At 35.3% G+C, this 23,151-nt stretch overlaps 1 protein-coding gene and 1 pseudogene across 1 annotated transcript; both read right to left on the bottom strand.

Annotated features, from left to right (window-relative positions):
- Nucleotides 1-16,718: 16,718 nt before the first annotated feature.
- Nucleotides 16,719-19,199, bottom strand: LOC147638591 (uncharacterized; annotated as a pseudogene).
- Nucleotides 19,200-20,335: 1,136 nt separating this feature from the next.
- Nucleotides 20,336-22,282, bottom strand: LOC147638590 (putative ascorbate-specific transmembrane electron transporter 1). The gene is made up of 4 exons (XM_086796044.1): nucleotides 21,859-22,282; nucleotides 21,158-21,206; nucleotides 20,802-21,001; nucleotides 20,336-20,678 (listed from the first exon to the last, which is right to left on the bottom strand). Exons 1-4 carry the CDS (start codon nucleotides 22,078-22,080, stop codon nucleotides 20,403-20,405), a joined length of 747 nt encoding a protein of 248 aa, XP_086652170.1. The 5' UTR covers nucleotides 22,081-22,282; the 3' UTR covers nucleotides 20,336-20,402.
- Between the last annotated feature and the right edge of the window lie 869 nt (nucleotides 22,283-23,151).

Raw genomic sequence — 23,151 nt, 5'->3', positions numbered from 1 at the left:
CTATATTTGTTTTGACCCTACAATCAAATTTAGTGAAACATAAATTTAAAGTGTTTGAATAATAATGAAAAGAAACTAAAAACATAAGTTCTTGAAACCATACCAAACAAGAGACTCCAGGCCATGTGCTTCTTTTCTCAGAGCTGCAGTACCTTGGCTAGTGCTATGAAAGATCACAAATCTCCACATATTCGATATAGTTACCACTTTAAAATTTTGTAACATCTTTTGAATTTCTTGATAGGTATATGCTCTCTCATCATTCGTAGAACCACTCATATTAAAACCATATGGGATATCGGCAATAACAAGATTGTAATCTTTTGGAATGATATTCTGAAGATTATTTACATCCCCACAAATCATTTTATAGGATGCTGCTTTACTTTCTTGTCTATAGGAAGAAAAAACTCTTCTAGTTCATCTCCTTTAGTTGGAGCAGCATTTCGTAGTAGAAGGCATCTTGCTTTCTCTTGACAAGCTCTTTCAAGGTGTATAAGAAAGCTTTGTGGACACTCTAGTTCTTCTTGAAAGAGTGACTTTTGCCTTTTTTAGTTGGAGGCTTCTGTTGTTAGTAGAAAGTTAATATACAAGAATATAATATTTAGTGTGTCTGGTTTCTTAAGACATAACAACAATACTAGCATACCATCATATTTGAATCTTTAATACAAAAACAAAAGAATATTACCCAATCTCTGAAGGACAAGAAAAAATCTTTTAAAACTGCCTGAGAGGTAGACTGGGGATACTCTGCACGTACGTCATCCCAAGTGGTGCAGTTTAATTTTTTTATCATGACCTCTTGCATCTTCATATAAACTTTATGGTTGTAAGACACATGTAAAGACAATATAAATACTTCATTTACATCAAGAAGATAAAAAATGAATAACTAAAAACTTTACTTACTTTTGTAGCTCCAAAGACATTTCATCAAGTGATAGCTCCTTCGAAATGACACGCGATAAGACAGAAACTAGCAGTGTTTGATCCTTCACTCCTTGAAGTGCTCGCCATGGATTAAGCTTCATATTTTTTTGCAAGGTCTTCAATTGATGTGTCCACCTTCTTACCACAACTTTTAGCCAAGCCACTAGATTCATTTAACCCTTTAGAGGTCTTCTGCCCTTTCAAAGCTTTATTCTCCCACATTGAAAAGATTCTATTCTGAAGATCCCAAATCTGTTCTATATGAAAAGCAAGCTGAAATACAGGATCATACTTTCTGCATCCATAAGAGAGACCTCTTTCTCCACAAGAATTCCAACCTCCAAAAGACACTGTCTTTGTAATATGCCATCAACCTTTTGGTGTCATGCCACATATTCCTCAAACTCATGGTGAAAAAACATGATTTTCTCAATATGGTAGTCATTATCAGTATTATGATCCCATGCAAGAAGTTTGCCCCCTTCAACTATGAGAGCAGCATAGATTTTGCAATCTACAGTGCTGTAGTAAAGACTATTTGGATTTTCCTTTAATAGTTTCCTCCTAGCTTCAGCAGAGTGTGAGGCCCCAATGACATAATAGTTATAATTCTGACATTTTGCCATTTTAAAGCTATTTTTATTGGGACAATCTTGGGGGTCTACCAAAACAATCTTGGGGGTCTACCAAAACAATCTTGGGGGTCTACCAAAACAATAAATGGAACCATTGTGGCATGGGGGATTTACCTTCATTTTCTTCTTAAGATTATTGACATGTACTGTGTGAGGTTCTCTAATCTCCATTGATCTTCTACCAGAGATGGTGTGTCAATAGGTGGTCGATGTATCTTTTCCATTGGCAAGTTTAAAATCCTACCATTGAGCATAAGTTTTTGCTGTTTAATTATCTCCCTTATTTCATTTTGTTGAGTTGGGAGTGCACCTATGCCAAGATCACCACCAGGAGTGATGATGTCAAGTTGCTCATTTTGTCATCTGAAGATACAAAATCCTCCTTGCTTGACAAATTGATGTTTTTATGAGATGTCCTCTCATCTCGAGAGCTTGTAGACATAGAAGTCCTTTTAACTTCTCTTTGTTTCCCTCCTTTCCCATGAGAGTCAAGACCTTGGAGGCTCTTGAGGAGTGACCTCTAAACTAGCAACATTAGAGGCTATAGTAGTCGGAGTCAAGAAAGGTCCTAAGATCACTAACAAGTTGTCATTTTTTTCCAATGCACAAGTTAGTTGCACAGGACCACAAAGACCCACTTGAAATTATTTTGGCTCACTAGAAGCTCTCTAATGTTGTTTGTATTATCAACAATAAAAGAAACAACATCATCTCTCTCTTCCCTTGTGTAAGATCCTTGTCCCCACCGCACAACAATTTCAGGGGTGCTAGCAGCGGAAGTAGCACTTCTTGCACGGGGCAGGGTCCCACACTCGGGGCCTCACCCACAGATATCCGGACAAGAGACTAATCCATTGGTTTTTCCAAAACCGAACCCAAAAAAACTTCCTTTACCCAGAAAGCACGGGCGATTCCACCAGGATAACTTTTCCCTAACGTAGTCAAAAGCCTTAACTAACTGAGCTCATCTGACCGAACTCGTAAGTCCCATAGAGTCAGATCAGGGAAAAAGACTGTACTTGGATCATAGAGACCAACGCTTTTTTCCTCATTGAGAGGCACAGTCGTTGATTCTTTTCCATAGAACAATTTTTGTCTAGGATTTACTTCATCTATCGAACTAAACAGAAATTGAGTCTCAATTTATGGATCCATCAGTCCAGCCTACAGTCCCATGGGTTGGCCAACTGCCCAACCACTGTAGTGATGGGATCCAATTAGGAATTTGGTTAGGTTTTGTCCCGGGTACCAGGGAAAAGAGTTCCCAAGCCCCCTAGCCGGCGGATATTCATGCAAACATAAAACTAGTCACACCACTTACACACCCAATATAAAATTGCCTTTTTCATAGATTCAACCATCTTTAAAACAATAATTTAATGAAACCGTTGTGTCACTGATCACAATCCTCAAAATCTCTGGTTAAATCCTTATTTTCAATCATTCCTTCATCGGTGTACTTATGGCATCATTGGCAACCAGAACGCTCACCACCTGTTCACTCAGGGGCCTTTTCAATAGTTCCTAGCTCATAATACCCGGCAATATAATCTTTTATAAAAATCAAGATGGAATCTCCGTTGAAGATCAACAAGATCAACCAACAGATCCATATAAAAGAGCCATGGACTCATCCGTTGAGGACCAGCAAGGTCAATCAACCAGATCCATGCCCGGTTTCAGAAAACAACTCTTACTCCTTGTTCCAATATCTTCCATGACGCACGTGTGGGTATCTTCGGCGACCCAGAGCCCGAGCACCGTATGGTCAGCACCCTCTAGGATCCTTCGCAGGTCACCTAGCGCTTCACTCATAGGCCGCTTCCTTGGTCCCTCATCCACCATACCGGAAGCTCACCATTTAAATCGAACTGAGACTGGTCAAGACCTCGGCCGACCTTGCTATGCAAGACGTCCTCAGTTGACTCTCCGTCAGCTGTTGCAACTTTATCAGGTAGGTCTCCACGACCACATTCTTAAGACAGTCAAAATGCTTCCCCAGCATTCTTGACATAAAACAGTCATTTACAAACAGTTCATAAATACAGTTTCTATAATGAATTCATATCTTTCCAGATTGTTCCACATCAATCCATATTACTTAACCCAATTCCAAATCATATGTGTATCCATTCTTGACCAGATACATCATTTTCCATCCCATCTCATCAGATTCATTCATTTCATATCGACTTCATATCCATTCACATACATATTCGCATTCATTATTCCACATACACATCCACATTCATACATCCACATTCACATCTACATCCATACATCCATTTTCACATCCACATTCATACATCCACATCCACATCTATACACATTCATACATCCACATCTACATCCACATTCATACATCCACATCCACATCTATACATCCACATCCACATCCACATCTATATCTACATCCATACATCCATTTTCACATCCACATTCATACATCCACATCCACATCCGCATCCATACTTCCACATCCATATCTACATCCATACATCCATTTTCACATCCACATCCACATCCACATTCATACATCCACATCCACATCCACATCTATACATCCACATCCACATCCATACATCCATACATCCACATCCATACATCCATTTTCACATCCACATCCACATTCACAAACATCCTCATCCATTCATCCATTTAAATTTATCTGATTCATTTCACTTCCATCCATCCATTTACATCTATCTGATTCCTATCACTTCTCATCACATCTATTTATAGAATGTAAGAGAATTCTAATTTTTTTTTATATAAAGATTCTTTACGCATCTAATTAGGCATAAAGACAACTTTAGTAGGAATAACACTTAAAAAAATCCTTTTATGCATCTATTTATGCATAAATTCAATTTTAAAGAAAATAATACTTTCGAATTAAAAATAAACCTTTTATGCATTTTACTATGCATAAATTCCATTTTAATGAGAATAACACTTTCAAAATAAAAATAAACCTTTTATGCATCTTTCTATGCATAAATTCAATTTTAATGAGAATAACTCTTTTGAAATAAAAATAAATTTCTTTATGCATCATTCTATGCATAAAATGAAAATTGATGAAAATAACTCTTTTGATATAAAAATAAATTCTTTATGCACCTTTCTATGCATAAAATGAAAACTGATAAAAATAACTCTTTTGATATAAAAATAAATTCTTTATGTACCTTTCTATGCATAAAATGAAAATTGATGAGAATAACTCTTTTGAAATAAAAATAAATTTCTTTATGCACCTTTCTATGCATAAAATGAAAATTGATGAGAATAACTCTTTTGATATACAAATAAATTCTTTATGCACCTTTCTATGCATAAAATGAAAATTGATGAGAATAACTCTTTTGAAATAAAAATAAATTTCTTTATGCGCCTTTCTATGCATAAAATGAAAATTGATGAGAATAACTCTTTTGATATAAAAATAAATTCTTTATGCACCTTTCTATGCATAAAATGAAAATTGATGAAAGTAACTCTTTTAAAATAAAAATAAATTTCTTTATGCATCTTTCCATGCATAAATCCAATCTAGTAGGACTTACACTTTTAGAATAAAAGAATTTCTCTTATGTATCTTCCCATGCATAAAAACTAAATCCAATGAAAAATAACTCTTTTAAAATAAAAACTTTCTTTTATGCATCTAATTTATGCATAAAATCCATTTATGATCAGAATCACACTTTTAATATAAAAAATATCTTTTATGCATACAAATCATTTATGATAAAAATCACTCTTTTAATATAAAAGAATTTCTTTTATGCATCTAATTTGTGCATAAAATTATTTATGATGAAAATCACACTTTTAATATATAAAAAATATATATATCTTTTATGCATATGTTTATGCATACAAATCATTTATGATGAAAATCACTCTTTTAATATAAAAGAATTTCTTTTATGCATCTAATTTATGCATAAAATCATTTATGATGAAAATCACTCTTTTGAATTAAAAATAAAATTCTTTATGCATCTTTCTATGCATAAAAAAATTGATGAAAATAACACTTTTTGGATTAATTTAAATTCTTTATGCATCTATCCATGCATAAATCCAATTTAGCAAGAATTACACTTTTAGAATAAAAAAGTAAAACTTATTTTTACACAATTTTAGAAAATTTTGCCATAACCTCCTTTGTATGTGGCTGACCATTTTTCAATTTTTTACTTTCTAAAATCAACTAGAATTTCACCAAGAGTATTTAATTCATTCTAATGTAAGCAATTTCTACTTATTTAAGAGAAACATTATGAAAAACTTGATTTTATCCATTAATCATTCATCTAGGATAAAGAATGGTTGGATTTACTAAAGAAGAGAGGGGAATGCCTTTTTTCAATGAGGCATAACATCATAGTCATTTTAGAGAAGATAAAAATCATTTAAAAAAACATAAAAATTAAGCATACATGGGAATTTATGTATTTCCTTACTTCCATTCATCAATTAACTTCAATAGCATTAAAAAGCCATTCCAATTAAGCTTCTCAAGCTTGAGAGGGGTTGAGAAGAGAGAAACATTGAGAAATTATGGAAAAAGATCAAATTTCACACTTTACCTTACAAATTACTTGATTCTTTGATCACGGTAGAGGCCCCCAACCAATCAATTGGTTTGGTATGCTGATGGAGCCACCAATGGAGATTGAAGAAGGAGGGAAGCTCCAATTTCTTCAATTTGGAGAGAATTTTAGAGAATAGTAAAAATTATCATTATTTCAGCATAATTCTAGCATAGTATAATTCTCTTATTTTTTTACAAAGGCTCAGGTTCTATTTATAGGAGAGGAAGACTCTAACCAAGACCAACTGATTTCTAGAATTTTCCAGATTCAGTTTGGTTGAATTTGGACTAGATTTGGACCTAGTTTGGTTCTTTTTTTATTCGGTTTGATCCAAGAGAGAGGAGAGATAAAAATATCACATTATTTTTTAGTTTAAAACTTATTCAAGCATGTGAAGTAGGCGCCTCCTTGAAGGGACTCGGGCCTTCCTTACATATGTGTCAAAATGGAATCATTATACCCAAAATATCTCATTTTTTTAATAATACTCATAGTTTTTTCCTAATAACCCTTGTACATAGTCAACTCTTCATCTTATGTGAGCATTTACTCATTTTTGGGTATTTTCTTTTACAAATTAGATTTATCTTCTCCCCACACATGGATTGATCTTATTGGTCCATAGGAACCTTAATTTAAAATTTTGAAAAAATCTTGACCCTCAAGATAATGCCTCTTGAACAGATTATACTTGATTTCTAATGCACCTTCTGGAAATCTTTTTGAACTTCTATTTCAGGGGAACTTATATTAATAAGATGAGAAATTTTTCTATCCAAAAATATTCAAAATCTGAATAACCTCTCTCTAGAATATTTTCTCTCTCTAGGCCAAAACAGGCAGAAACAAGATCTTTTATATTTTTGAAGAGGGGATTGATTACAGGGGAAGATACTGGACATACTGAGAGGCTGGGCAGGAATCTTACATTCTACCCCACTTAAAAAATGCGAGATGTCCTCATCTCGCAAAACTAGAGGAGAATTCTTTTTCTTAAGATCTAACTGATTATGGGCTCCTTATATTCTGGTGAACCCAAACAGAATCCTGGGATAAAGATCTCTTATATAAAATTCATCATTAAATAACAATTCACTCAAATCATAACATTCAATTCCTTATCACAATAATGATCCATTAGACCGAAATTTCTATCTGAACACTCCTTCATGGAAATTTTTCATTTATGCAGATTTTTAATTTGACCTCCTTTAACTTGATCCACTGGGTCAAGTGTTAACAGCAGCAATCTGCCAGCACAATCCACTAATCTCACAGTGATTTGCTGGAGTCATTAACATCATTCTAACTACGAACATTATCACAGGGACTCGTCCCATTCATCCTCATTGAGGTTTTGCTTAGTTATTACAATTCAACAAAAATTCAGAAAACTTCATTTTTCAATCAGAATCCAAATCAACTCATCATTTCTCAATCAAAATTTAAAATTATATCAACCACATTCGAATTCATCATCTGGATAGTATTAGTGCTTATAATTTCAAGTCTTAGATTTACTCGTATATACTGCCAATAAAGAGCTGTAGTTACACCCTCGGTATATACGGGTAGTCATGGTTCTTAGAACTATAAGGTAAATACCATCATGTCTAGGCCTCAAGCAAGTCAGGGATTCCATACAATTGCGGTACTTCCATGTGAAGACCCAATTACCAATTTATGAATTTCAGTTTGAATATCAAATTGTATGAATTTTATCACACAATTACAACCTTTTTGTGCTTCTTGATCAATTTTTGACATATTTGGCTTCTCGGTTGATCCTCATTAGCCAATTAGCTCTGATACCAACTGTAAGATCCCTGTCCCCTCCGCGCAACAATTTCAGGGGTGCTAGTAGCAGAAGTAGCACTTCTAATTCAAAAGGGTGATTTTTATCATAAATAATTTTATGCATAAATTAGATGCATAAAAGAAATTCTTTTATATTAAAAGAGTGATTTTCATCATAAATGATTTGTATGCATAAACATATGCATAAAAGATATATATATATTTTTTATATTAAAAGTGTGATTTTTATCATAAATGATTTTATGCATAAATTAGATGCATAAAAGAAATTCTTTATATTAAAAGAGTGATTTTCATCATAAATTATTTGTATGCATAAACATATGCATAAAAGATATTTATTTATATTAAAAGTGTGATTCTCATCATAAATAGATTTTATGCATAAATTAGATGCATAAAAGAAAGTTTTTATTTTAAAAGAGTTAAATAAAATTCTTTATGCATCTTTCTATGCATAAAATAAGAATTGATGAAAATAACACTTTTTGGATTAATTTAAATTCTTTATGCATTTATCCATGCATAAATCCAATTTAGTAGGAATTACACTTTTAGAATAAAAAAGTAAAACTTATTTTTACACAATTTTAGAAAATTTTGCCATAACCTCCTTTGTATGGCTGACCATTTTTCAATTTTTAACTTTCTAAAATCAACTAGAATTTCACCAAGAGTATTTAATTCATTCTAATGTAAGCAATTTCTACTTATTTAAGAGAAACATTATGAAAAACTTGATTTTATCCATTAATCATTCATCTAGGATAAAGAATGGTTGGATTTACTAAAGAAGAGAGGGGAATGCCTTTTTTCAATGAGGCATAACATCATAATCATTTTAGAGAAGACAAAAATCATTTAAAAAATCATAATAATTAAGCATACATGGGAATTTATGTATTTCCTTAATTCCATTCATCAATTAACTTTAATAGCATTAAAAAGCCATTCCAATTAAGCTTCTCAAGCTTGAGAGGGGTTGAGAAGAGAGAAACATTGAGAAATTATGAAAAAAGATCAAATTTCACACTTTACCTTACAAATTGCTTGATTCTTTGATCACGGTAGAGGCCCCCAACCAATCAATTGGTTTGGTATGTTGATGGAGCCACCAATGGAGATTGAAGAAGAAGGGAAGCTCCAATTTCTTCAAATTGGAGAGAATTTTAGAGAATAGTAAAAATTATCATTATTTCAGCATAATTCTGGCATAGTATAATTCTCTTATTTTTTTACAAAGGCTCAGGTTCTATTTATAGGAGAGGGAGACTCTAACCAAGACCAACTGATTTCTAGAATTTTTTAGATCTAGTTTGGTTGAATTTGGACTAGATTTGGACCTAGTTTGGTTCCTTTTTTATTCGGTTTGATCCAAGAGAGAGGAGAGATAAAAATATCACATTACTTTTTAGTTTAAAACTCATTCAATCATGTGAAGTAGGTGCCTCCTTGAAGGGACTCCGGCCTTCCTTACATATGTGTCAAAATGGAATCATTATACCCAAAATATCTCATTTTTTATATTACTCATAGTTTTTTACTAATAACCCTTGTACATAGTCAACTCTTCATCTTATGTGAGCATTTACTCATTTTTGGGTATTTTCTTTTACAAATTGAATTTATCTCCTCCCCACACATGGATTGATCTTATTGGCCCATAGGAACCTTAATTTAAAATTTCGAAAAAATCTTGACCCTCAGGATAATGCTCTTGAACAGATTATACTTGATTTCTAATGCACCTTCTGGAAATCTTTTTGAATTTATGTTTCAGGGAAACTTATATTAATAAGATGAGAAATTTTTCTATCCAAAAATATTCAAAATCTGAATAATCTCTCTCTAGAATATTTTCTCTCTCTAGGCAAACAGGCAGAAACAAGATCTTCTATATTTCTGAAGAGGGGATTGATTATAGGGAAAGATACTGGACATCCTGAGAGGCTGGGGAGGAATCTTATACCTTGTATAATCCACCTTTGACACTTTTCCACAAGACTTTTGACCTCTAAGAAGATTACCCTTTCTAGAGGGGATTGATTATAGGGAAAGATACTGGACATCCTGAGAGGCTGGGGAGGAATCTTATACCTTGTATAATCCACCTTTGACACTTTTCCACAAGACTTTTGACCTCTAAGACGATTACCCTTTCTAGAGTGCCTAGCAATGATGAAAAAAAGACCACCATCAACCCCAGAAAGACTCCACTCATGTTGAAGATAGCAAGAGTTTTAATTGCTGAGAGTTGAGGTCTATCTTTTGGTGCATTTATAAAACCATCAGTTCTTCTTGGGGGTACATAATAAGTTGTTGTCTTTGTCCTAGCTCTCACTGGAACAAATTTAGGTTCATCCTCCTTCTGATTCTCTTCTTCATCTTCATCAATAGAGGATGGTGATGAAGCTATAAATCTCTTTTGGGTGAAGGCTTCAGTCGTCGTACCCTAGGGAGGAAAAGTGGCAATGGTCCCTAAACTTGGTCGAGTTTGAGTTTGTACTTCTTTCTTTGCAATAGCATCCAACATTGTGTTGGCATGCTTGACACCTGCAGCACCATCTCTCTTCTCATGTTGTTGTGAAGCCTCCACTTGTTGGAAGAGGGATATTTTCCTAGGTAAAGTAGAAACTTAGGCTTCCTTTACAGCTTTTTTAGGATGTTCCTTTCTTGCCTTCTTTGGATGTTCCTTTCTTGCCTTCTTTGTAGCTTGTATTTGAGGAGGTGAATAAAATTATGGAGCCTCAATGGCGGGCCTCTTAGAGGACTTCTTCATCTCGTCACCCCTACTTTATAGATAAAAAGAAATAGATTTAGCAAAATAATTATTAGTTGGTTCAATCAATCAAATAAAAATATCCAATAAGGTGGAGCTAACCATTAAAGTGAGCAACAACAAGGCTATCACAAGCAGATCAAAAATAAAAATATGTAGGAAATAGAGCAAAACAAGCTTCTATAAGACAAGAAAAGGAAATCAGAAGACATTAAAAAGGAAAATAAAATTTATTCTACTTCTATATGAAAAAAGAAGAAGAATTTAAGAATGAATTAAGAAATAAACTAATTTTTGTAGAAAAAAGGCAACAAGCAGGAGAACATTGAAAGAGGACTTACATTGTTGTAAAGTGGTATGGAAAACCAAAGGGAGAGATGAGAAGGGATAAATTTGTGGGCCTAGATTTTGATGCGACACATCGATATGGTTGCTAGATCATTGAGGGCAGAGGAGAAGGAATAAGAATAATTATCGAGATGATGCATGGTCCTTTTAGGAGAAGATTGAGTGTAGATTGTTCTCAACCTTCAGTTTACGTGCAAACTCTATGCACTGCATCGAGTTCATGGGGAATCGGATGCATTGTAACGGAATCAAATAAAAGAAAAACTGAAAAAAGTTTGAATGGAGAAGAAGATCTCACCTTAGATGAAGGTCGCCTTCTCTTTTGTCCACCGTATTTGTGTCAACAAATTTCAGTAGTCACATTGTGGTATAGAAAACGTAGAGAAGTGAGCATGAAATCAAGCAAAGATATTGACCGCTGTGTAGAAAAAGGGACATTAAGAAGATATGCGCAAGCGATAAAGTGCCCAAGGAGAAAGCGATGGTTTTTTTTGGGCTGAAGTGCTTTTAGGGCGATTTTACTAGTAAAAAAAGAGACTTTTGAATTATTATATCATGCTCACTATTTTTGGCATGATTATGTAAGCAAAGTTGATGCACCGTATCAACTTCTCCACACAAACTTGATGTCGTGCATCAAGTTTGTGGTAAACTCAATGCATAACATTGAGTTTTCATGGAGAAGTTGATGTAGTGAACAATTTTATGTAAGAAACTATGCTTTTTTGGGCTCACAGTCACTATATGAGTACTAATTACACTGACGGACAGGTGGCAAAAACCAATGAGGTTTTACTAAAACGGACCTCCCTGGCTATGCACCCTATCGGCGGGTGCTTATAAGTTGTTGGTCTAACTGCGCGAGGTGACAATGCTTCCAGATATAGCTCTTCTATGATTAGGTTTAGAAATAACTTGCCGCACATATATGTAACCTAACTAACATTGTGCTAGCTTAATTAAAAACCATCTCATATGAATTCCCTAAAAAATAACGAGTTCTTGCATTGCATCAAATTCTCCCACAAAAACTTGATGTTGTGCATCAACTCAATGCATAACATCAAGTTTGTGAGACAAACTTTATGCAAATTTGCATAATAGTTTTAAAGTTGATGCGCTACATCAACTTTTGATGTTGTGCATCAACTCGATGCATAACATCAAGTTTGTGTGAAAACGTTGATACAGTGCATCAACTTTGTTGTTGATGCAATGCACCAACTTTGCATACACAAAAAAGTTTTCAAAAGTGGATGCATGTCATCAAATTTTCCACACCAACTACATGTGTATCAACTCAATACATAGCATCAAGTTTATGTGGAAAAGTTGATGCAATGCATCCACTTTTAAAAACTTTATTTGTGTATGCAAAATTGATGCATTGCATCAACTTTGCCACACAAACTAGATGTTGTGCATCACGTTGATGCACAAAATCAAGTTTGTGTGGCAAAGTTGATGGAATGCAACATCTTTGTACACACAAACAAAATTTCTTAAAGTTGATACATTGCATCAACTTTGCTACATCAACTTGATGTTCTGTATCAACTCAATACAAAACATTAAGTTTGCGTGGAAAATTTGATATAATGCATCAACTTTGCATACATTGTTTTCTTAACAAAGTTGATGAAATGCATTAACTTTGCATTAATAAACAAAACTTCTTAAAATTGATGCATTGCATCAACTTTGCCACATCACCTTAATGATGTGCATCTTCTTAAAGTTGATACATTGCATCAAGTTTACGAAGCCACCTTGATGTTGTGCATCTTCTTAAAGTTGATACATTGCAACAACTTTGCCAAGCCACCTTGATGTTGTGCATCAACTTGATACAAAACATCAACCGGTGCAATGCATTAACTCTTATACAGAAATAATTTTTTTTAAAGTTGATACATTGCATCAACTTTGCATACACAAATAGAGTCAACTTAATGTTGTGTGTATCAACTTGATGCACAGCATCAAGATTCTATGCCAAAGTTGATACAATGTATCAACTTTGTGTACACAAATAATTTTTAAAAATTGTGTGCTACTCTCCTAATATATAAAAAATACAAAAACTCTGCCGATTCTTTGTGTGAACTTTCTTTTAAGAAAAACACTATAGAAACTTTATTTATCTTTTAAGATTTATTTCAAACGAGTTGTTGTTATTAAAATTTTCTTCATCGTCGATAGATATAAGTACATTCTATAATAGGTTTTCTAACATCTAAGTTAAAACATCCTATAGGTTCAAACAAATATTAAGAATGTTATGCTACCACAAATAAAGCTTGTAAGTAATAAGAAGAAAAAGGAATCTTTATAGAATCTTTCTAAGGATCGAGATTTTGTGTACCTTACCATGTGGACTTGAAAGTGCGATTTGCTCTCCTTGTTGAGCACTTTGCTTCTTGTGTTCCCAAACAGTGCTCTCTCTCTTTCTTTATATCTCTCTCTCTCACAATGTGAGGTGACCAAATGAGCCTCTCAACTTCTTATGTAGCCTCATAGTTCCAAAAATAGTACTTATTTAGTGTTTTATTTCTAGGGTTTCTTAATCAAGTCCCACCTTAATTATGTATTAAGTTTAATGACTTTCTATATGATGGCCACATGGGCTATTAGTTTCTCATTTCTCATTTTTTAGCCAAGGAGAAAGACATGAGGAGAGACATTCCATTGTTCATTTCCCCTACACAAGTGGGTGGGAGCTCATCCCCTACCACCGCATCACATTCAAAGGGTCTCTCATTCTCATCCTATTCCTTGTCTCCTCCTAGGGTTAAAAAACTAAAAATAGAGATAGAGTAGTGGACACTCCAAGCCATGGGCAATCACCAAGCTTATCTTTTACATCATATGAATCTACGAGCATAAGAAGGAGTCCTTACTTTGCTTCTCCAAGTAAAGCGTCCACACCACAACAAGCAACAAATGATGGTAGTGATGAACATGATGCCTTGGATACCATTGAGCAGTTGACATCATCTCCAATCTATCGAGAGGTAAGACCTACCATACCATGGGTTGAAGCGAAAAGCATTCTTGTGTGTAGATAGACAATTAAGGGATGCGGTTAAAACAGAATGTGTAGATAGACAATTAAGGGATGCAGTTAAAACAGAATGTTGCAAGCAAGAATGTCTAGCAAAGTTTGGGTTGTAAAAGCTAAAGGCATTACGAACACGCTATTTTGACATGAGCAGTGGAGAGCAAGATGCACTTCTTAGTGGTATGCTAATACCTTGTTTGCATGGAAAATTTGAATATTGCCTTGGCTTTGATTTGGTATGTAGGACAACCTTTCAGGTTGCTTTGAGTCTTGGAAATGTACAGCTTGAGAGGGTGAAGTGCAGGACCAAAAAATGGGGCAGACCAAAGCTATTAGATCCTTTATTATCCATAGGTCCAACGGGACAAAATGCTTTAACATGGCTTCATTGTTATTTTAAGTATCATGTAGAATGTATGCTGACAAAACAGGAAGGTTTAACTTATCTGACAATTTTAAAAGGTCAGAGGTATTCTCATTGTTTAGAGATGCTATGACAACTAAACAAGAGCAGTATACAATGTACTCTTATTTTACCAGGCTTTGGAAAACCTTCTTTGCCAACGTGACTATCCCACGAAAAGTTCAAATGGGTATGTGCATTGTGTTGCAAAGCTAAAAACAAGAAGAAAGGCTGCAAGTGATCCAGATGAGCTAAGGATAGTCAAGGATGCTTTGAGAATTCACAAGGAAGAGCAAGCAAATGAAAGAAGGAAGGCAATAGATCATAGAGAAAGTGTTTTGCATCTCCAGAAAAGTATCTTGGGCTAGATATTGATGGAATGGACCAGAAAAAAACTTGCTTGCCTCACTTTGCTAGGTTGCCTAAGGACATTACAGAAGACACACTTGTGTAAATGCATTTGGTTGGTTGCCTTGTATACAATGCTCAAGTTCACCCAAGGGTTTTTTTCACATAACCAAATATCTATAATGATCCAAATCTAACCGTCACAATCATTCATCATGTGATATCTAATTGGGAAGGTGCATTGCCAAGCATATTATATTTACAGCAGCTAGATAACACTGCAAGAGAGATTAAGAATCAAATACTTCTTGGATACCTAAGCATGTTGGTTTCCGTAGGGGTGTTTAAGAAAGTAGTGATATCTAATTTGGGAAGGTGCATTGCCAAGCATATTATATTTACAGCAGCTAGATAACACTACTGCAAGAGAGATTAAGAATCAAATAGTTCTTGGATACCTAAGCATGTTGGTTTCCGTAGGGGTGTTTAAGAAAGTGAAAGTGAATGGGTCACACTCATGACCACATTGATCAGATGTTTAGCACGTTTTCAAAAAAATTATCTCACCAATGCATTTACTTTGCCGACCATGATGACACTTATAGAGAAAGCTGACACACCAAAGCCAATGGTAGAGCATTGGAAGGAGACAATGGATTTCAAGGTTTTTTTTAATGGGCCAAGGATAGAAAAAAGGAGGTGCTTGGAGCAGTTGAATGATCTAAGTTATCAGCATGCCTTTCTAATTAAACCTGAAGAAGAAAGTGGACCAACTTTATTGTATGGAAAGATTTTTTGTACTGATGCAGAGTGGCTTCCTTCAGGTGGCCTTAAAGTTCTCAAATTTATTCCAAACATGGTTATGAAACTTCAAAAATGGCACCCTTGGAGAGCTTAAAGGAAGCAAAGGAGGCAAGCACGGTAGGTCATAGTATGGACTTTCAAAGGTGCATTGCAGAGAGAAGATCGCTAATCAAAAAGGCAAAGCAGCATGCAGGAGAGTAAGATGTAAAATGGTGGGACATGTTCTTTGATGAACAACAAGAAGAAATACTTCAAAGGAATATCAATAACTCATGAAATCTAGCTAGTTCTTTTCAGTGGCCAACTATTGCTGAAAAAACCACTTATTTTGCAGCACCAATTCCAACAGAGATTGATAAATTTCTTCATGGGAAAGCAAGAGAGATGCACATAGGAGCCAGACGATCGAAAGAAAGGTGAAAAAGAATTCAAGAGATGTGGAGTGGTGATCCACAAGACATAAAGGATGTTGCTACCCTAGCTGAGGATGATGCTTTAAAACATCCGTTTTGGATTGGCAAGGTAATAGCTATCAACAAAGATGAAATTCGTGAGCATACATTGTTACTAACTGTGCACTAGATAAGAACAACTCATGCAAATGCATTTGAGGGAAAGTATAGCTTGGAAATGATAAATACAACAAAAGGAAAGGGCAAGTGCAAGAGGGGAAAGAACACTGCTAGCACTAGTGTACTACCACTTGATGAGGTAGATATTTGGTGTATGACTTTACTCTCACAAAGGCAGGCTACTTGAGAAATTCAACTATTTCTATTTTAAAAGAGAAGATCCCTTGATTCAATAACTCTAAGCTTGGTACAAATTTCTGATGTATAAAGGAGATATGCCTGAACACAAAAATGTAAAAAAACTCAAGAAGTAATTTTATTCAGAATTGCTTTTATGCAAGAGCTTGTACATTTAACTTATTCTACCAATATATATATGCTCAAAAATGGCATTGTTTCTCCTACTAAATTCATGCTATCATTCTTTGAAGTTGTCTTCTGAAAAACTAGTTGAATAGCTCTTTCAATGCATTGCTCCTTGTTTGTCCTCCTCCATGCCTTGTACTCCTAAAAAATGATGTGCATGCTTGATAATGTGATTTTTCCATGCCTTGAGTACTCCAGGTAGCAAGTGGTCCTTGGTTCTCAGCAAAAAAAATGGTCCATGAATATAAAGAATATGCTACATGTGTAAGAATATTGTATATTAGCCATGTTTGTTTCATACAAAGAAAATGGGTGAAAGAAATAGCATGCAAAGGCTTTTTGGTCTTACCAAATAATATGTGACATCTTTCTCTCCCCATATCAGCTTGATTGCGTGAATAAGATTTGTGATTGCTTCTTTTGAATCCTGTGCATATGTTACTAATCTTTTTTGTATTCTTAGAAGCTTGAGAAATTCATCAAGTTGCATCCACACTTTCATTCTCTTGTTTGCTACATGTAGATTACTTGCTACATTCATTGTTAATTGTGGCAAAGCTCTTTCCAACATTCCCACATAGCATTTACCTATTTTTGACCATGATTGCTCAAAAATCTACTAGCCTTTGATCCTCCCATTAATACATCTGCAAGAACATCACATGTCTTACCAGAAACATTAGGGTTTTTCCTTAGGTGAACTTGACCACCATGGAAACCCATCTTTGAAAGAAATACATCACATTTATCTATGCATTCATTTGCAATGTTTGAAGGCTTGATTGAATATGCATAGTCCAGGTGAAGACGAAGAAGTTTATCTAGTATTCTTATTTTAGCATGCAAAGTACAAATATGAACATTCTGGAGTTAAATAGGGAGGATAGGATCCCAAATAATTTTTGTACTTTTGAATTTTGATAAATCTACTGTACTCCTTGTGGATGGCCTTCCAATAGCCCTTGTGTTACACCACTCATGTGTCCCCATACTTGCCATACAATAAAGACAAGGATGTTTAGTGTTAGCACCACCATTTATACTAAGAATTGACTTTAATGCCTTTAAGTCTGCACTCATATGCCATTTAATTGTAAAACTTCCAACACCCTCAACATTGAGACATTCACCTACATTTTGAGATTCAATAATGCTAGGAATTTGAGTATGAGAAAAAATCCATTGTAGTGTTTGACGGTTTTCTACTAGTACCTGGGCACAACCAATCCACCACAGCTCCATTTCTGATTGCACACTATGACCATGGGCATCTCTTATACCTTAGGTATACTCCAATGCTCTATTCATAAGAGAAATGCTTACCCTCTCCATTTTCTCGCTCTTTTGAATTTGAGCTTCATCCAACTTTAAGACAAATTTTAAATGCCTATTACATTCATTAACACTAATTCCATACACGTGTGCCATAGCAATTTGCACTCTTCTTAGGTCCATCCATATGTTATTAAAAGCAATATATTCAAAAATAGACTTTCTTTTCTGTTTTTCAAATGGCATGGAGCTCTCTATATGAAAATAATCTCCAAAGTAGTTAGGTATTTCTAGATTCAATTGATTTCATGCTTTGACAACATTGTGTGGCCTTGGTAATCCAAAAGCCTTTATTTTTTGATGTCTTAAATTTTTAAACCATAATCCAGATAAAGCCCGATATGCCCTCCTACTTACACCCACTGTGTCATCACAGGTCCTTACAATTTATGAAGCATCTAAAAGTGAATTGATATCCTTGAGCAACTCTTTAAGAACATTTTTTCTTAATGATGAGTTTTCTTGTAGCTTAAGAACTTTAATGATGTCTGTTTTATTCATTGTATCATTCAAAAGTTGTACTCTATCTTCAGAATCATACATGTTTAGACCATATATTTGAGCACGTCTATTTTATTCATTGTCTCATTTAGAAGTTGTACTCTATCTTCAGAACCATACATGTTTAGACCATATATTTGAGTGACATATTGTCTTGCTAATTTCATTCTTCTTTTTCTTGCCCCAGAAGTTTCAGACAAATTATTTATATGTTTCATTTGCCTTGTCCTTTCTCTCAACCCAATGGGTGTGTTTTTATGATTTTGCAATTTACCACTTAAATACTCATTTAAATCTTCAAGAGATTTGAGTTTTCTTTCAAGCTCAGTAAGATGTGTTTGAGAATTTATCAAAGCAATGTTTAAGTTCAAAATATGATGTGTTTGTTCATTCATAGATTGGCATAACCTTGTACAGTATCCTAAAAGACCATTTACACCATCTCCTACAACCAGCATAAGATCATGAACATAATAAAAAGAAGGACACCTTCCAATTGAGGAAACTTTTGGGTAGAGATTACTATCAACCCATAATTCGATGTGTTTCCTCCCTTCCATCCAAAGTCGGTTTGCTTCATTTGCATCTTTCAAAGACATCTGATTTTCCCTGCGTCGCCTGGTTGAATATTCAAGTTTGAGCTTAACATTCATATGAAACTTTCTTTGGGAGGGACTATCTGAATTAGACATATCCCAAGCTAAACTTCCAAAAGATGTAAATGAAAGTTGTATAATATTAGAATAGGTTAGATTAGAATAGATTGTTAATAGAACTTGCAGGTTCTTAAAAGATTAGAAAAAAATATGCCATAAGTTGCTATGAAAGATTGTATTAGGGCTAGGTTATGAGCAGGAAAAAGCTCGAAAAATAGCTTGGAGGGAAATCCGTAGACGTTGGAGGGAAATCTATAAGTGTCACTGAGCGATTAAAATTACAAGGGAGTTATGGCACAAAAAAGTGCATTTTGAGATATATTTAAAGATATGCTTTAAAGACAATAAATAGCCATGAACCCAGTCTAAACCGTCATATTTGAAGACATTTGATCTCGAAAACCTTTACTAAATTAACATCTTAATCACTTTCTAGTAGGGCCCAAAATTTTTCATTTTTGGCCCTAATAATGCATAAGAAGAAGATGTGCTGCGTAGAAATGGTATGGGTTGTAGTGTCGATCTTCATTCAAGCGCTTCAAGATGTTTATACATAAAAGGAAGGATACACGTTCTTTCAAAGTACATTGACAATGCACAGGTGTAAGCAATCAAGAGGATAAAGGTACCCAAGCATTCTAGTTCTTCCTTTAAATACAACATTTACTCCATTGCATGGGCATTACTTATTGCAAAACAACGACTATCGCCTTCTTTGACTTGGTCTAAGTCCTTCTAGCTACCTTGTGTGTGTGCACCAAACTATCCCTTTCAACCTTTGATATAGTTACCTACTCCATATATATATATATATATATATATATATATATATATATATATATATATATATGCATATATACATAAATAAATAAACAAAAATATATATAAAGCTAGCTTTTCCTTCAAGATTAGTAATCTATTTTACATATTAACCATGGACAACCGAGGCGCAAGAAGAGGAGAGAAAAAATAAATCTTGGATTTTTAAAAAATAAGAAGAAAAATCCCTTTGATTTGACCCTTTGTATTCCCGCTTCCATTCCTGTGTTTTGCTTCTTAATATCTTTTACATAGCACAGCAACGTGTGGGTTGAGTACTAGTATCTCTGATCTATGCAACGCGGGAGCACTAGTAGGATGGAGAGAGAGAGAGAGAGAGAGAGAGAGAGAGAGAGAGTTTTAAAAAATTAACATTATTTTGATATTTAGAAACTTCCAACGAATCAATGCGTTGCAGACTCATGCTTTAGGCTGTATAGCTACCACAAGGAATACAGAACCGCCCAAAAGGAGCAGTATAACGCCTATGCTGTTGACTAGCTTGGCTTCCTGACTGTACAAGTGAACGCTTGCTTTCAACTCCAAAAAAGAAAGCTTCTCTAAGAGGCCCAATTCAGCTGTTGCTATGGTGAGACCATATACGAAGAGTCCCGCAAACACGTGCCATGGTAATACTCCAGCCCTAGCAGGAGCTGATAAGCCCGGGACGGAAAACGAGAAGAGGCCTATCAGCCACTGCATCAAAGATTAGGCCAACATGTGATTAATTAACCTTGCAGTATATTAATTCGCAAAAAACATTAGGTTTAATAGCACAATTACGATCAATTCACAATCACCCAAAAGACTAATATTTACTTGAACTGTGAACAGGGCGATAGCCCCGAGCCCAAGCCAGGAGTGGAGACTGTAGAGGTTCGGGATATGCAGCTTGTTGTGGAAAGCAAAGACAGCATAGAGGCCAACGCTGGCCAGCATGAGGCCAACAAGGTGGATGGCGAGATGCAATGCCTTCTTCACTGGCTTAGGACCAGGGATCGCCTTGAAAACCAAAAGGGCTGCACAATTAATTAAGATTAACCCACCACAGCAGCGCGTAGACCATGTTTAAGTACGTCAACATGATCAAATCAATGAGCCCATAACAGCTGCATAACCAATATATAGGCAGGAACATAGAGGGCAATAGATCATGGGGAGACTTTGTGTACCACCTTGGCTTGGGAGTACGATGAGGCCAACCAGCATGAGCAGAGGATGAACCTGTGGTGTGCATCACTTGCAAGTGTTAGCAAACGTATCCAACGCCAGCTACAATTCAGCATTCCAGTACTGGAGAACGCAAAATTGTTTGTTTTCTCGATTATAAGCAATACAGAGATGGCTTGGACCTTGAAGATCAATGCAAAGCAGAGAGAGAGAGAGAACGTTATTTTAATGTCGTAGGAACAATCCCAAGAGACTTAAGAAGATCTATCCGACAGGAGTGAGATTCGAACACAAGACGTGTTGAATAACAACTCCATGAGCTAACCGATCTACCACACATTGGGTGATAGAAAGGTTAGCCCATTTTGTTTATTTACTCACACACCCAGTGAAGAATGCTGTTTTAATGTCGTAGGAATAATCCCAAGAGACCTAAGAAGATCTATCCGACAGGAGTGAGATTCGAACACAAGACTTGTTGAATAACAACTCCATGAGCTAACCGATCTACCACACATTGGGTGATAGAAAGGTTAGCCCATTTTGTTTATTTACTCACACACCCAGTGAAGAACGCTGTTTTAATGTCGTAGAAACAATCCCGTTTAATGTCGTAGGAACAATCCCGAGAGAGAGTGTGCAATGACTAAGAGGAGACCGATTGAAATCATTAGCACACCAATATATGTAAGAGATAATTACTTACATTAAAGAGTAGGTTAGGATTGGTAGGAGCTGGGAAGCCGAAGCCTCTACGGTAGTGTGTGAGCCAGAACACCATGAGGAGGAGGGAAATCGTGCAAAGGACATGCACCACCAACACACAGGGCACAGGCGAGGTCCTGATTAAACCAGCTCGTCGAGGGGAGGAATCATCATCATTACCATTATAATCATGAGTCGATTTGGATCTGGCCAGCTTCGACATCTTGTCGCCAATTGAAACTAATGATGGATTAATTATATGCCGCAAAGCGACCCTTAATCGAAAGCTTATATGAGTCCCAAACTATGGATTAATTTAATGGCAGCTGATACGAATTCATCATGCTGAAGCTGCCCTTATACCCACCATGACCTGCCTTCTTCAATCATGAATTAAGAGACGAAGAAGCTGTTAGTCTTGTATTTGCTCACAACCTCAATCTCAACGCCTGCAAATGTGACACGCTAAACTACGATATTCTCGATGAAGAACAGGTTTTTAATCATACGTGAAGACAACTCTCGGAGCAAACTACGAGCAGAAAACCAGATGTGAAAATCCACGTACGTAACAGCACGTGCGTGCACACGTGTAAATCCACGTACTTTAGCGTATTTTTTCACCCACTAAAACTCTAAAATCCTAGCTAAAATTTGAAGTTGTCTTTCCATAAAATTGTTTTTATTTTTTTTATTTTTTAATAAGAAGTCATTATTTCTGATCTTTCTCTATAACCAATATTTCTACTGTATATTCAACACACATGTCCAGGCCTGATTAGCTGCATGAGGAGGACTCCCAAACCATCTTCAGATGGAATCATATCATCTTTAAGAGAGGGCTAATTGCTTGTTGGCGTTCCCATTCTTTACACGTAGGCTGCAGGCTGCACACCTTTAATGCCTCCACTTTTGCCCTTCGAGGCGCTTTTGATCTTGGTTTCTTTACACGCAGCTCGTGCACTTTTCTTACTTGCTTTGCCTCCACTTTACAAGTAGCTTTTGTTCACTGTCTATTCAGGAAACAAAAAAAAAAAAAAAGGCATTCACCACATAATTCCCTACATATAAATGAGCATTCACTACATAATTCCCCACATATAAATGAGCATTCACTACATAATTCCCCACATATAAATGAACATATTGATAATTAGGAAAAAATTTCCTATGTATGAAAATTTTCCTATACAAAGAAATCCATGCACTATTTTTTCTAGTTAGCCTATCTAAGAAAGTGTTCCATTTTTCCTAGTTTGTATTTTCCAAGATATCCTTCTTTGTACCCAAGAAA

This window comes from Cibotium barometz, chromosome 5 (assembly GCF_041138505.1).
Source record: "Cibotium barometz isolate CiBa-2024 chromosome 5, ASM4113850v1, whole genome shotgun sequence".
Lineage (NCBI taxonomy): Eukaryota > Viridiplantae > Streptophyta > Polypodiopsida > Cyatheales > Cibotiaceae > Cibotium > Cibotium barometz.
This window is presented reverse-complemented; position numbering and strand designations above follow the sequence as displayed.